The sequence below is a fragment of the Trichomycterus rosablanca genome, chromosome 1, assembly GCF_030014385.1.
Source record: "Trichomycterus rosablanca isolate fTriRos1 chromosome 1, fTriRos1.hap1, whole genome shotgun sequence".
In the NCBI taxonomy this organism is placed as follows: Eukaryota; Metazoa; Chordata; class Actinopteri; order Siluriformes; family Trichomycteridae; genus Trichomycterus; species Trichomycterus rosablanca.
In genome coordinates this window covers 7492978-7507689 of record NC_085988.1, presented here as the reverse complement: position 1 = coordinate 7507689, position 14712 = coordinate 7492978, and the positions used below count along the sequence as shown (strand labels likewise).

General features: G+C 41.7%; 1 protein-coding gene across 1 annotated transcript in view; it reads left to right on the top strand.

The window, feature by feature from the left end:
- The window catches only part of LOC134316967 (NACHT, LRR and PYD domains-containing protein 12-like), a 175526-nt gene that overhangs the window by 53074 nt on the left and 107740 nt on the right, over positions 1-14712 (top strand). Inside the window, exons 9-10 of the mRNA XM_062997557.1 lie at positions 8293-8466; positions 11604-11704. Of these exons, the coding sequence (XP_062853627.1) occupies positions 8293-8466; positions 11604-11704 (275 nt within the window). The remainder of the gene's footprint in view (positions 1-8292; positions 8467-11603; positions 11705-14712) is intronic.

The following is a 14712-nucleotide window of genomic DNA, read 5'->3' as shown; positions in this document are numbered from 1 at the left end:
CTTAAAGTGCTAAAATGGAACAACTATTTTTGTACTTAATATACTTTAGTTGTACAAAAATTATACAAAAGCTCGACTTTAATTGCATTAAGTACTAAACTGTACTAAATTTAGATTATTTTATGTATATTTAATTTAACTAAAGTATACTACTGCATGTGTATTTAACTCCATGTTTCTCTTACACTTAAAGTGAAATTAAAGTGCACTTGGATACATTAAATTTTTTTAAAAATAGACTTTAAATTTACTTGAGTAAAAATATACTTCCACCTCCTGTCTTTCTAAACCAGAATCTTTGTAGTGCACAGCAAAACTGATCAGCCATGTAATTTAGTACAGTTTAGTTCTCTTAATACAATTAAAGTTGAGGTTTTGTATTATTTCTGTACAGTTACAATATAATAAGTGCGCTTTAATTGCATTGATCATTAGTGTGACAACAATACACAGTGCATTGTAGCATACTGAAGCATATTAGTATACTCAAGTCTTTTTTCACTATGGAAGTAACTTAAGTGTTAAAAGTGCTTTAAGTGAATTAATACAGCAGTTGTTTAACATACTTTGCAAAATATACCAAACATCTATTAAAAAACAAGTACAATCCAAAATCAGAAAACATTGGGACAGTAGGGAAAATGCAAATAATATAAAAAAATAAAAATAAATAAGGCAGAATTTCTTACATTTACTTTTGTAACAAAATGGGCTATGACTAGTGGGGCAGACATACATGCAGAGATATTTATTAACAAAGTTTAATAAGAACAAAACACATAAGACAAGTTAACAACAGACAAAACCAGACACAAATACAGGAACTAAGCTAAATGCTAAGCTAAACATGAACTATGCTAAACACACATGGACGAAGCTAAATTCTAAACTAATCACAACACTAGGCTAAACACACATGGACTAAAGTATACAAAACCCTAAGCTAAGCCAACACAAATAAAACATGATCCTAAACCCTAACCTAAACAAGAACAAACAGGAAAAGACTAACAAACCAAAATAATGCTGAGGCGAAGACAAAGGCTAAAGCAAACAGACAAACAGAATCAAAAGCAAAGGCAAAACTGACAAACAGAAGCAAAAGAAGCAGGAGACCAAACCAACATGACAGAGTCACAGGCAAAATAGTCTCCACCTGACTAATCCACAGGCCTCCTTAAATGTCCTCAGCTAAACAAGAGGCACCTGTGGATCATTAACCAGGGCCCAATCACAAAGGGGGCGTTGCCATCTGAGGGAACAAGGATCACAGGCGTTCAGCCTAAACTTGCACCTTTAACCAGTCTGGTACAATAATTCAGTAACGGAGTCAGAGAGGAGGAACCAGTCTGGTACAATAATTCAGTAATGGAGTCAGAGAGGAGGAACCAGTCTGGTACAGTCATTCAGTAATGGAAACAGAGAAGAGAAACCAGTCTGGTACAGTAATTCAGTAATGAAGTCAGAGAGGAGGAACCAGTCTGGTACAGTCATTCAGTAATGGAGACAGAGAGGAGGAACCAGTCTGGTACAGTCATTCAGTAATGGAGTCAGAGAGGAGGAACCAGTCTGGTACAGTAACTCAGTAATGGAGACAGAGAGGAGGAACCAGTCTGGTACAGTAATTCAGTAATGGAGTCAGAGAGGAGGAACCAGTCTGGTACATTAATTCAGTAATGGAGACAGAGAGGAGAAACCAGTCTGGTACAGTAATTCAGTAATGGAGTCAGAGAGGAGGAACCAGTCTGGTACAGTAATTCAGTAATGGAGTCAGAGAGGAGGAACCAGTCTGGTACAGTAATTCAGTAATGGAGTCAGAGAGGAGGAACCAGTCTGGTACATTAATTCAGTAATGGAGACAGAGAGGAGGAACCAGTCTGGTACAGTAATTCAGTAATGGAGACAGAGAGGAGGAACCAGTCTGGTACAGTAATTCAGTAATGGAGTCAGAGAGGAGGAACCAGTCTGGTACAGTAATTCAGTAATGGAGACAGAGAGGAGGAACCAGTCTGGTACAGTAATTCAGTAATAGAGACAGAGAGGAGGAACCAGTCTGGTACAGTAATTCAGTAATGGAGACAGAGAGGAGGAACCAGTCTGGTACAGTCATTCAGTAATGGAGACAGAGAGGAGGAACCAGTCTGGTACAGTCATTCAGTAATGGAGACAGAGAGGAGGAACCAGTCTGGTACAGTAATTCAGTAATGGAGTCAGAGAGGAGGAACCAGTCTGGTACAGTAATTCAGTAATGGAGTCAGAGAGGAGGAACCAGTCTGGTACATTAATTCAGTAATGGAGACAGAGAGGAGGAACCAGTCTGGTACAGTAATTCAGTAATAGAGACAGAGAGGAGGAACCAGTCTGGTACAGTAATTCAGTAATGGAGACAGAGAGGAGGAACCAGTCTGGTACAGTAATTCAGTAATGGAGACAGAGAGGAGGAACCAGTCTGGTACAGTAATTCAGTAATGGAGACAGAGAGGAGGAACCAGTCTGGTACAGTAATTCAGTAATGGAGACAGAGAGGAGGAACCAGTCTGGTACAATAATTCAGTAATGGAGTCAGAGAGGAGGAACCAGTCTAGTACAGTAATTCAGTAATGGAGACAGAGAGGAGGAACCAGTCTGGTACAGTAATTCAGTAATGGAGACAGAGAGGAGGAACCAGTCTGGTACAGTAATTCAGTAATGGAGTCAGAGAGGAGGAACCAGTCTAGTACAGTAATTCAGTAATGGAGACAGAGAGGAGGAACCAGTCTGGTACATTAATTCAGTAATGGAGACAGAGAGGAGGAACCAGTCTGGTACAGTAATTCAGTAATGGAGACAGAGAGGAGGAACCAGTCTGGTACAGTAATTCAGTAATGGAGACAGAGAGGAGGAACCAGTCTGGTACAGTAATTCAGTAATAGAGACAGAGAGGAGGAACCAGTCTGGTACAGTAATTCAGTAATGGAGTCAGAGAGGAGGAACCAGTCTGGTACATTAATTCAGTAATGGAGACAGAGAGGAGGAACCAGTCTGGTACAGTCATTCAGTAATGGAGACAGAGAGGAGGAACCAGTCTGGTACATTAATTCAGTAATGGAGACAGAGAGGAGGAACCAGTCTGGTACAGTAATTCAGTAATGGAGTCAGAGAGGAGGAACCAGTCTGGTACAGTAATTCAGTAATGGAGACAGAGAGGAGGAACCAGTCTGGTACAGTAATTCAGTAATAGAGACAGAGAGGAGGAACCAGTCTGGTACATTAATTCAGTAATGGAGACAGAGAGGAGGAACCAGTCTGGTACATTAATTCAGTAATGGAGACAGAGAGGAGGAACCAGTCTGGTACAGTCATTCAGTAATGGAGACAGAGAGGAGGAACCAGTCTGGTACATTAATTCAGTAATGGAGACAGAGAGGAGGAACCAGTCTGGTACAGTAATTCAGTAATGGAGTCAGAGAGGAGGAACCAGTCTGGTACAGTAATTCAGTAATGGAGACAGAGAGGAGGAACCAGTCTGGTACAGTAATTCAGTAATAGAGACAGAGAGGAGGAACCAGTCTGGTACATTAATTCAGTAATGGAGTCAGAGAGGAGGAACCAGTCTGGTACAGTAATTCAGTAATGGAGACAGAGAGGAGGAACCAGTCTGGTACATTAATTCAGTAATGGAGACAGAGAGGAGGAACCAGTCTGGTACAGTAATTCAGTAATGGAGACAGAGAGGAGGAACCAGTCTGGTACAGTAATTCAGTAATAGAGACAGAGAGGAGGAACCAGTCTGGTAATGGAGACAGAGAGGAGGAACCAGTCTGGTACATTAATTCAGTAATGGAGACAGAGAGGAGGAACCAGTCTGGTACAGTCATTCAGTAATGGAGACAGAGAGGAGGAACCAGTCTGGTACAGTAATTCAGTAATAGAGACAGAGAGGAGGAACCAGTCTGGTACAGTAATTCAGTAATAGAGACAGAGAGGAGGAGCCAGTCTGGTACAGTAATTCAGTAATAGAGACAGAGAGGAGGAACCAGTCTGGTACAGTCATTCAGTAATGGAGACAGAGAGGAGGAACCAGTCTGGTACAGTAATTCAGTAATAGAGACAGAGAGGAGGAACCAGTCTGGTACAGTAATTCAGTAATAGAGACAGAGAGGAGGAGCCAGTCTGGTACAGTAATTCAGTAATGGAGACAGAGAGGAGGAACCAGTCTGGTACAGTAATTCAGTAATGGAGTCAGAGAGGAGGAACCAGTCTGGTACAGTCATTCAGTAATGGAGACAGAGAGGAGGAACCAGTCTGGTACAGTAATTCAGTAATGGAATCAGAGAGGAGGAACCAGTCTGGTACAGTCATTCAGTAATGGAGTCAGAGAGGAGGAACCAGTCTGGTACAGTAATTCAGTAATGGAGTCAGAGAGGAGGAACCAGTCTGGTACAGTAATTCAGTAATGGAGACAGAGAGGAGGAGCCAGTCTGGTACAGTAATTCAGTAATGGAGACAGAGAGGAGGAGCCAGTCTGGTACAGTAATTCAGTAATGGAGACAGAGAGGAGGAACCAGTCTGGTACAGTAATTCAGTAATGGAGTCAGAGAGGAGGAACCAGTCTGGTACAGTAATTCAGTAATGGAGACAGAGAGGAGGAACCAGTCTGGTACAGTAATTCAGTAATGGAGTCAGAGAGGAGGAACCAGTCTGGTACAGTAATTCAGTAATGGAGACAGAGAGGAGGAACCAGTCTGGTACAGTAATTCAGTAATGGAGACAGAGAGGAGGAACCAGTCTGGTACAGTAATTCAGTAATGGAGACAGAGAGGAGGAACCAGTCTGGTACAGTAATTCAGTAATAGAGACAGAGAGTAGGAACCAGTCTGGTACAGTAATTCAGTAATGGAGACAGAGAGGAGGAACCAGTCTGGTACAGTAATTCAGTAATGGAGACAGAGAGGAGGAACCAGTCTGGTACAGTAATTCAGTAATGGAGACAGAGAGGAGGAACCAGTCTGGTACAGTAATTCAGTAATGGAGTCAGAGAGGAGGAACCAGTCTGGTACAGTAATTCAGTAATGGAGTCAGAGAGGAGGAACCAGTCTGGTACAGTCATTCAGTAATGGAGACAGAGAGGAGGAACAAGTCTGGTACAGTAATTCAGTAATGTAGTCAGAGAGGAGGAACCAGTCTGGTACAGTAATTCAGTAATGGAGTCAGAGAGGAGGAACCAGTCTGGTACAGTAATTCAGTAATGGAGACAGAGAGGAGGAACCAGTCTGGTACAGTAATTCAGTAATGGAGACAGAGAGGAGGAACCAGTCTGGTACAGTAATTCAGTAATGGAGACAGAGAGGAGGAACCAGTCTGGTACAGTAATTCAGTAATGGAGACAGAGAGGAGGAACCAGTCTGGTACAGTAATTCAGTAATAGAGACAGAGAGGAGGAACCAGTCTGGTACAGTAATTCAGTAATGGAGACAGAGAGGAGGAACCAGTCTGGTACAGTCATTCAGTAATGGAGACAGAGAGGAGGAACCAGTCTGGTACAGTCATTCAGTAATGGAGACAGAGAGGAGGAACCAGTCTGGTACAGTCATTCAGTAATGGAGACAGAGAGGAGGAACCAGTCTGGTACAGTCATTCAGTAATGGAGACAGAGAGGAGGAACCAGTCTGGTACAGTCATTCAGTAATGGAGACAGAGAGGAGGAACCAGTCTGGTACAGTCATTCAGTAATGGAGACAGAGAGGAGGAACCAGTCTGGTACAGTCATTCAGTAATGGAGACAGAGAGGAGGAACCAGTCTGGTACAGTAATTCAGTAATGGAGACAGAGAGGAGGAACCAGTCTGGTACAGTCATTCAGTAATGGAGACAGAGAGGAGGAACCAGTCTGGTACAGTCATTCAGTAATGGAGACAGAGAGGAGGAACCAGTCTGGTACAGTCATTCAGTAATGGAGACAGAGAGGAGGAACCAGTCTGGTACAGTAATTCAGTAATAGAGACAGAGAGGAGGAACCAGTCTGGTACAGTAATTCAGTAATGGAGACAGAGAGGAGGAACCAGTCTGGTACAGTCATTCAGTAATGGAGACAGAGAGGAGGAACCAGTCTGGTACAGTCATTCAGTAATGGAGACAGAGAGGAGGAACCAGTCTGGTACAGTCATTCAGTAATGGAGACAGAGAGGAGGAACCAGTCTGGTACAGTCATTCAGTAATGGAGACAGAGAGGAGGAACCAGTCTGGTACAGTCATTCAGTAATGGAGACAGAGAGGAGGAACCAGTCTGGTACAGTCATTCAGTAATGGAGACAGAGAGGAGGAACCAGTCTGGTACAGTCATTCAGTAATGGAGACAGAGAGGAGGAACCAGTCTGGTACAGTAATTCAGTAATGGAGACAGAGAGGAGGAACCAGTCTGGTACAGTCATTCAGTAATGGAGACAGAGAGGAGGAACCAGTCTGGTACAGTCATTCAGTAATGGAGACAGAGAGGAGGAACCAGTCTGGTACAGTCATTCAGTAATGGAGACAGAGAGGAGGAACCAGTCTGGTACAGTAATTCAGTAATGGAGACAGAGAGGAGGAACCAGTCTTGTACAGTAATGGCTGCTCATGATCTTCAACAACATCAAGGAAAAATCCAGCAAACCAACCAGATCACTTTTACTATCAGTACATTCAACTGAAAGAAGCCATAAAGAAAACAGTCAACAATAAAACCTTTATAACCACAATATTCTACCTCTATATTTACATTTACACTATATGGCCAAAAGTATGTAGACACATCTTCTAATTATTCAGTTTTAGCCACACCCACTGCTAACAGGTTTATATAATCAATTCTATAAAATAAAATATTTGTTTCCAAGACAAGACGTTTTTTAATCCAGATTAAAAATCAACGCATTTAACCTGGATTACTTATAGTTTTGGGGATTTTTTTTTAATGTTAATTAATATAATTTATCATGGACATGTTTTATTAAACTATTTTTAAACCTGAAGCACTTTCACTTTAATCCTGAATTTGCAGTTAGTTGAAGCTCTCAAAAGAAAGTGATGATTCTTTACAACTGCTCCCAATAGACGTCGCCACAGTGGGTCATTCATCAGCATCAGCAACTGATCTGGAACAGTTTTTATGATGGATACACTTCCGATGCAACCCTTTTGTGTATCTGGACTTGAGAATGGTACTAAGAGTTCACACTGATATGTGTCCCCACAATGGCTAAGTTCATGTTACACTATGTGGGTCTTAAAACAATTCTGGACCAGCGAACAGATCCATCATGATGTCAACCCAGCCACCTTCAATTCTGGTAGAACCAGCAAACAAGTACATAAAGGAAAATTTGGTTTATATCCAACCAAATTATTAAAACCCTGTGAATACAGCAGCAAATTCCACCCCTCACACCAGCACCAAAACACAACCACACCCTCATCATTACCATTTTATACCTAGTAATAAGAAGTGTGAAAGATCTAAAAGAAACCAGAGACCTGAGATCAGCCACATCTTCTTATTTTATTTGTACTTTGTTGATTTTACTGTTTCACAGAGATTCATCCACACTGATTGTAGACTGTAGTGACTCTGTAGATGATGAAGTTCCTCTAGAACTGAGAGAATGAAGAGTGGATCATTGTTCTCTTGTCACGTTTACAGCCCCTCTGTGCTCTGGAGCTCCTGTGTGCCACGCCCTCCTCTCTGTGTGCACACTCGGTCTCCTGCCACACCCTCTCTCATGATTGGTTCATTTGAACTAATTGGCTCCAGCTGCCCTCCATTTAAGAGGTGCACTGGAGCACAGACAGTTGGAGATTATTTTCCTCGTAACTCTGTTTGATTCCGGTAACCCTATTTTGCCTTGTTCCTGCTCCTGTCGGTCAGTTTAGCCTGTTCCTGTCTTGTTAGCCTGTTTAGTTTAGTCCCTGTTTAGCCCCTGTCTGTTAGCCTAGTCCTTGTTTGTTAGCTCTGTGTTTTAGTTCTGTTTGTTAGCCTTTGTTTATTAGTGTTAGTTCTGTTTATCTCTGTTTAGTCTTTATAGTCCTGTTTAGTTTGTGTTGCCCTGTTCAGTCCTGTCTATTTCCTGTTTAGCTTAGCTTAGGGTTTAGGTTTGTGTTTCATGTGTTTAGCATTTAGCTTAGCATAGGTTGTATGTTTGATTTTGTACCTTCGTCTGGTCTTGTTCTACCTGTCTTGTGTCTTTGTTTATTAATAAATATTTCAGTTTTATATCTCTGCGAGTGTGTCCGCCCCTCCTGTCCGTTATAGCCCTATATGCGTTACATCTCTCTGCAGGTTGAAGAATTGTGGTGTATCAGATGAAGGTTGTGCTGCTCTGGCATCAGCTCTAGGATCACACCCCTCACAACTGAGAAAACTTCATCTGTCTGGAAATAATCTAGGAGATTCAGGAGTGAAGCGTCTCTCTGCTGTACTGGAGAATCCTCACTGTAAACTGGAGATACTGAGGTAAGATCATCTCTCTGAGAATCACACATGAGCTGCTCCTCACTAACTCATCTTCTCTAATAGTGAGACTGAAACAGAGGATTTAGGTTTGAATGGAAGTTGTGTATTTACTAAATAAAGAGAGGAAATGATCTATAAAATAAACCTGTAACAATACTGAGTCCTTCAGTCTAAGAGGAGGAATTACTTCTGATTCATGTTTTACTGCTATTACACCAGATCATAACATCTTACAACATTCTTAACAGCTGTTTTTTTCTCCAATTTAATAACATGTAAAACGGCACTTATAAGCAGTGGCGGAGCCAGACAATTTTCATAGGGGTGGCCAGACTGAGACCATTGCTCACACAGGGGTGGCACAGAAAATGATACCTTTTCTTATGTGGTCACTCACTCATTTACCTATACAGGCAGTGAGTGTCATGTAGAATTACATCACGGAGACCCGCATAATAAGCTTTTTTTTTCTCTTCATTTTCCTTGACAAGTGAAAAACAAAAATATACCAACCTTAAAATTAAGAGGAAGAATGTCAAAGATATTGCTATGCAATACTTTATTATTTGGCTGCCAACTTGTGTGTAATGAAGACACTCAATTGAATCCCAGAACATGCTAGCATGGAAAACAAATTTTAATCTTTTTAACAATATGATACAGACTGACCAACACTATTAAGCCAAATCAGCATTGAAAACTGACTTTACTTTTAATAGCCTTCTACAATGCTGGAGCTTTTTAAAACTGAAGATTTTCTTTCAAATAGAAGTGTTATTTCACTGCTATTAAATTGTTTTAAAGCGGTGATGGGGGGGGGGGGGGGGGGGGGCAGGGGGGTCTACCATAATATTAATTTATGGCCACCCCCTGGCTCTGCCCCTGCTTATAAGCAGAACCATATTCAGATTTATGTAACATCTGATAGTATAAAGTCTTCTGCATGCATTAACATTAGCAGTGCCTGGTGATCGGGCCACCTATAAAATCTGATTAGCCTCAGCCTAAACCCTTACTCAATTGGTGGTGTGAACTGGAAGTATGAAGCCTGAGCAGTGAAATGTTCACAGATACATTTTAACACAAGACTGTTGTGGTTTACCTTTTACCACAGGCAAGCACCAATAACTAATTTTGTGAATGTATTCTCTGACTGGACGATATATGCTGGACACTTGGATTCGTCAAACTAATCATAAAGGCAGCTTTGAGAAGCTGTGACTTTAAGGATGAAGAGACTGTTGTGGTGGCAACTCACAATAGACAATGGTCAAATTAAAGAATGTGGTCTTAGAGTAATTTAGGCTGAGAGGTATCAGAAGACCAAAAAATCTGTTACTGTGAAAGCAATTACAGAAGCAAAAGCTTAAGATGGCCATAAAAATAATTAAATAACGATATGGTGTTGAAGAAAAAATACATCCTCTTGTCCAAGCTGTGAAAAGCAAGTGCAAACATTTTATCACTACTGGGAATATACACAATATGTGAAAGACTGGTTCTCAACCACATTAAGGAAATCACGGACCCCCTGCTATACCCCCTGCAATTTGCCTATTGGGCCAACCGGTCGGTGGACGATGCAGTGAACATGGGTCTCCACTTCATCCTTCAACACCTTGATCATCCAGGAACTTATGCAAGAATTCTGTTCCTGGACTTCAGCTCAGCCTTCAACACAATAATTCCAGCACAACTACACAACAAACTGACTGAACTCAGCGTACCAGCCTCCACCTGCCAGTGGATAACTGACTTCCTTACTGGCAGAAAACAGTAGGTGAGGCTGGGAAAGTTCACTTCAGACAACCGGATCATCAGTACGGGTGCCCCACAGGGTTGTGTACTCTCCCCACTGCTCTTCTCACTGTACACAAATGACTGTACCTCCATGGACTCCTCTGTTAAAATCCTGAAGTTTGCAGATGACACTACAGTCATTGGTCTCATCAGTGACAGTGATGCGTCTGCTTATAGACGGGTGGTTGATCAGGTTGTCCTCTGGAGCAGTCAGAACAATCTGGAGCTGAACACAGCAAAAACAGTGGAGATGACCGTGGAATTCAGGAGGAGACCCCCAACCCTGCCAGCACTCACCATCTTAGACAGAACTGTGATGGCTGTGGAGTCCTACAAGTTCCTGGGCACAACGATCTCCAAGGACCTGAAGTGGGACAGCAACATCAACTCCATCATCAAGAGGGCTCAACAGAGGATGTACTTCCTGTACCAGCTGAGGAAGTTTAACCTACCCCAAGAGCTGATGGTGCAGTTCTACACAGCCATCATAGAGTCCATCATTACCACATCCATCACAGTGTGGGGCAGCGCTGTCATAAAACATGAGAGAGACTGCAGCGCATCATCAAGTCTGCAGAGAGGACCATCGGTGTAAAGCTGCCCACACTGCTGGACCTGCATGCCTCCAGAACCAGGAAGCGTGCTGACAAAATCATCACTGACCCGTCTCACCCTGGCCATCACTGTTTTGGCGTCTTTCATTAGACCGACGCTTCAGCCACATGAAGACCAGAACGACCAGGCTACAGAGAAGCTTTTATCCAAACTCCATTATGCTCATGAACAATTGAACTCTACTGTACTGTTAATGCCCGGGACACTTGTACAAACTACCTATTTAATTTATATAATTGCATACACAGGATTTCCACATCCACTTCCATTTCTTATTTATATATCTTTCTATTTAAGTTTTATATTGCACAAAACACTGCACCTTTTTAAACCCACAATGTGAATTGCACATGCCAATGTTTACAATGTTTACAACGCTTACAGGTATGAATGTGTGCTAAGGAGAGAGTAAGCTGTGTGAATAAGATTGTCTTTATTGTATTTTTTGTGCACTGCAAGCATCTGTGTAACCAAAAAACTAATTCCTTGAATGTGCTTGGCCAATAAAGCCTGATTCTGATTCTGAAAAGTGAGGGAACACAACACTTTTGAGGATTTCAGATGTTTTAGACACAACCATTGCTAATTATATAAAATGAATTATATGCTTTAAACTCTGTGGCATCAGTTTAGAAAAGGCCCCTATAGTAATATGTAGCCATCTGTAGTAATCTGTAGTGATAATTCTGATTATAAACAGTGGATCATTGTTCTCTCTGCAGGTTGTATAATTGTGGTGTATCAGATGAAGGTTGTTCTGCTCTGGCTTCAGCTCTGAGATCAAACCCCTCACACCTGAGAGAACTTCATCTGTCTAGAAACAGTCTAACAGATTCAGAAACGAAGCTTCTTTCTGATCTAAAGAATGGAAAGACTGGGGGTTCTGGAATCCTAAAGTAAGAACTATTTTAAAAAACAGTTCAGGAATGAAAGGTTTAGTTAAATCCACTATGCACTGATTAGAACTTTGTCTCTAACATAAACACTATTTTTTAAGATGTCACTAAAAAAGAATAAAACTTCTAATGATTATTAATAATTGTTACAATGTTTGTGGATGAAAATCTGATGTCTGTCTTTGTAAACTCCAAAACTGTTGGCACCCTTAATAGAGGCGGTTAAAAAAAGTCATACGTTTCTATGTAGCTCTATTACACACTATCATTACGGGATAAATCAAACCATTAATTTAATAATTACAAGAAAATAAACAAGATAAAGTTGCCCCCCTCATTAAGTACTTAGGCAACATAGCACTGATTTCTTTACATGCTTTGGTAGCCCCCTTTCACCCTGTTCTTCAATGGTCGGGACTCTCCCAGGACCACCACAGAGCAGCTTTTATTTAGGTGGTGGATCATTCTCAGCACTGCAGTGACACTGACATGGTGGTGGTGTGTTAGTGTGTGTTGTGCTGGTATGAGTGGATCAGACACAGCAGCGCTGCTGGAGTTTTTAAACACCTCACTGTCACTGCTGGACTGAGAATCGTCCACCAACCAAAAATATCCAGCCAACAGCGCCCTGTGGGCAGCGTTCTGTGACCACTGATAAAGGTCTAGAAGATGAGCGACTCAAACAGCAGCAATAGATGCGCGATCGTCTCTGACTTTACATCTACAAGGTGGACCAACTAGGTAGGAGTGTCTAATAGAGTGGACAGTGAAAAAACAAATGTTTTTCATATCGGATGAAGCGTCTCTTATGTTTTCCTAAAGATACGGAAATATCGGCATTTCTGAACTCCCCGTCTAACCTAAAAACTTCAGCAGCGCTGCTGTATCTGATCCACTCATACCAGCACAACACACACTAACACACCACCACCATGTCAGTGTTACTGCAGTGCTGAGAATGATCCACCACCTAAATAATACCTGCTCTGTGGTGGTCCTGTGGGGGTCTCCATTAAGGTGCCCAGGTACCTATAGGTGTTAACGACCTTAATTTTCTGTTCCTGGATGTTCATCAGAGTCATCTGAGAACTTCTGTAGGTGGCAGGTTGTTGTATTGTAGATGTTTCTTGTGGAGCCCCAGTCCTGCAGAGGATTGTGTCTGAAGCACAGTTCTTAAGCTGCACATACTGTGGTCTATTTGTTAGATAGTCCATTGTCCATGAGATCAGATGGTGCACTCTACAACTTGGGGGGGGGGGGGTACTGGAACCTATCCCAGCTTTTCAATGGGGCACAAGGCACACAGTAAACACACTGGACGGGACGCTCGTCCATCACAGGGCAGACAAGCATAGACACACACACCTATTCACTTATAGGGCAAGTCATTGTCTCCAATTAACCTGACTGCATGTTTTTGGACTGTGGGAGGAAACCGGAGCTCCCAGAAGAAACCCGCGCAGACACAGGGAAAACATGCAAACTCCACATAGAAAGGACCTGGACCACTCCGCCTGGGAATCGAACCCAGGACCTTCTTGCTGTAAGGCGACAGTGCTACTCACTAAACCACCGTGCCACCCTTAGATTAAAGATATCCTGGACTATTCCACACAGCTGATCTGCACAGTGGATGCCATCAGATACGAACGATAGAGAAGAGCAGGCTTGGGTGCTGGGTGTTGAAAGTGGAGGTGTAAAGTATCAAACTGTGGTGGGTAAAGGTTGCAGTGAGGATGGACAAAGGGGTTGAGAGTTGGGTGTTGATAGTACAGGGTGGGCAAAGCGAAAACAGTAGATGATGGGGTAGTTGCATAAGGTCCATGGTGTCCGTGGAGGGAATGCCTGATCAAATCTGTTAATGAATGTGTTAAGTTATTTCGCCCACTGCAGGTTTCACAGACTGTCTGTTGGATTCCTTAAGTCCTTAGATTGTTCTGAGGCCTCTCCAGACTCCACTCACATTATTCTGTTGCAACTGATCCTCTATCCTCCTCCTGTAGCAAGCTTTACCCTCCCTGATCATCTTCTTCATCTCCTTCTGTACACTTCTCATTTCCTCCTTATTTTTTTATTCTTGTTTAGAAGAACCTTAAGATCCAGAGTAACCCAAGGTTTGTTGTTAGAAAAACACTGTACTGTTGTGGTTGGTACAATGTTATCCACACAACAATTTATCCTACCTGTTGTTCTTTACACCCTGATGTCCTGTCATGAACCCAAATGCATTTGAATAAATATTACACTCTTCTGACCAGTGTTATTTTCAATTTATGCTTGCTTCTATTACAATTGATCTCCTAGCAATTAAATAACTGTATCCAGTTTCAGCACAACACCTGCTTACTCTACATGGTGCTGATGTGAGAATGCTGCGCTCTGCTCATATTTAAATTCTAATATTAAATGTTCACTGTTGGAAATGAATTAAATTTTTAACAGACAACATTGATTCACATTAACAATCAGTAAATTATTAACATAATTTTATGAAAACAATACCAAGCAGAAAAAGAGTTAATAAATATAAGTGTTAATAAATATAAACATGGTTCTTAGCATAGAAAATTACATTAAGCTAAACAAAACACTTAATACACAAAACTACAGATCAACGGTTCCATCATGTTTCCATCATTAAATATGAGAACACAGGACTGTTATTAATTTATTCTTTTATTATTTTCAGTCTTTGGTGATAAACTCAGATGAAGACGGAGATTAAAAGCAGCGATTATTTGTGACCACAGAGGTGATTTACAGCTGTGATTAAAACATCTGTACAGGATGTGAATGAGAAAATGAAACTGTGCAGGATTCAGACATCATGACATGACTGGGAAACTGTAGAAAAGGTTTTAATCACAAGAAGAAAGTGTTTATGATGCTGAATAGATTGTTATTATGATCAGACTCTGGAGACACGGCGCTCGTC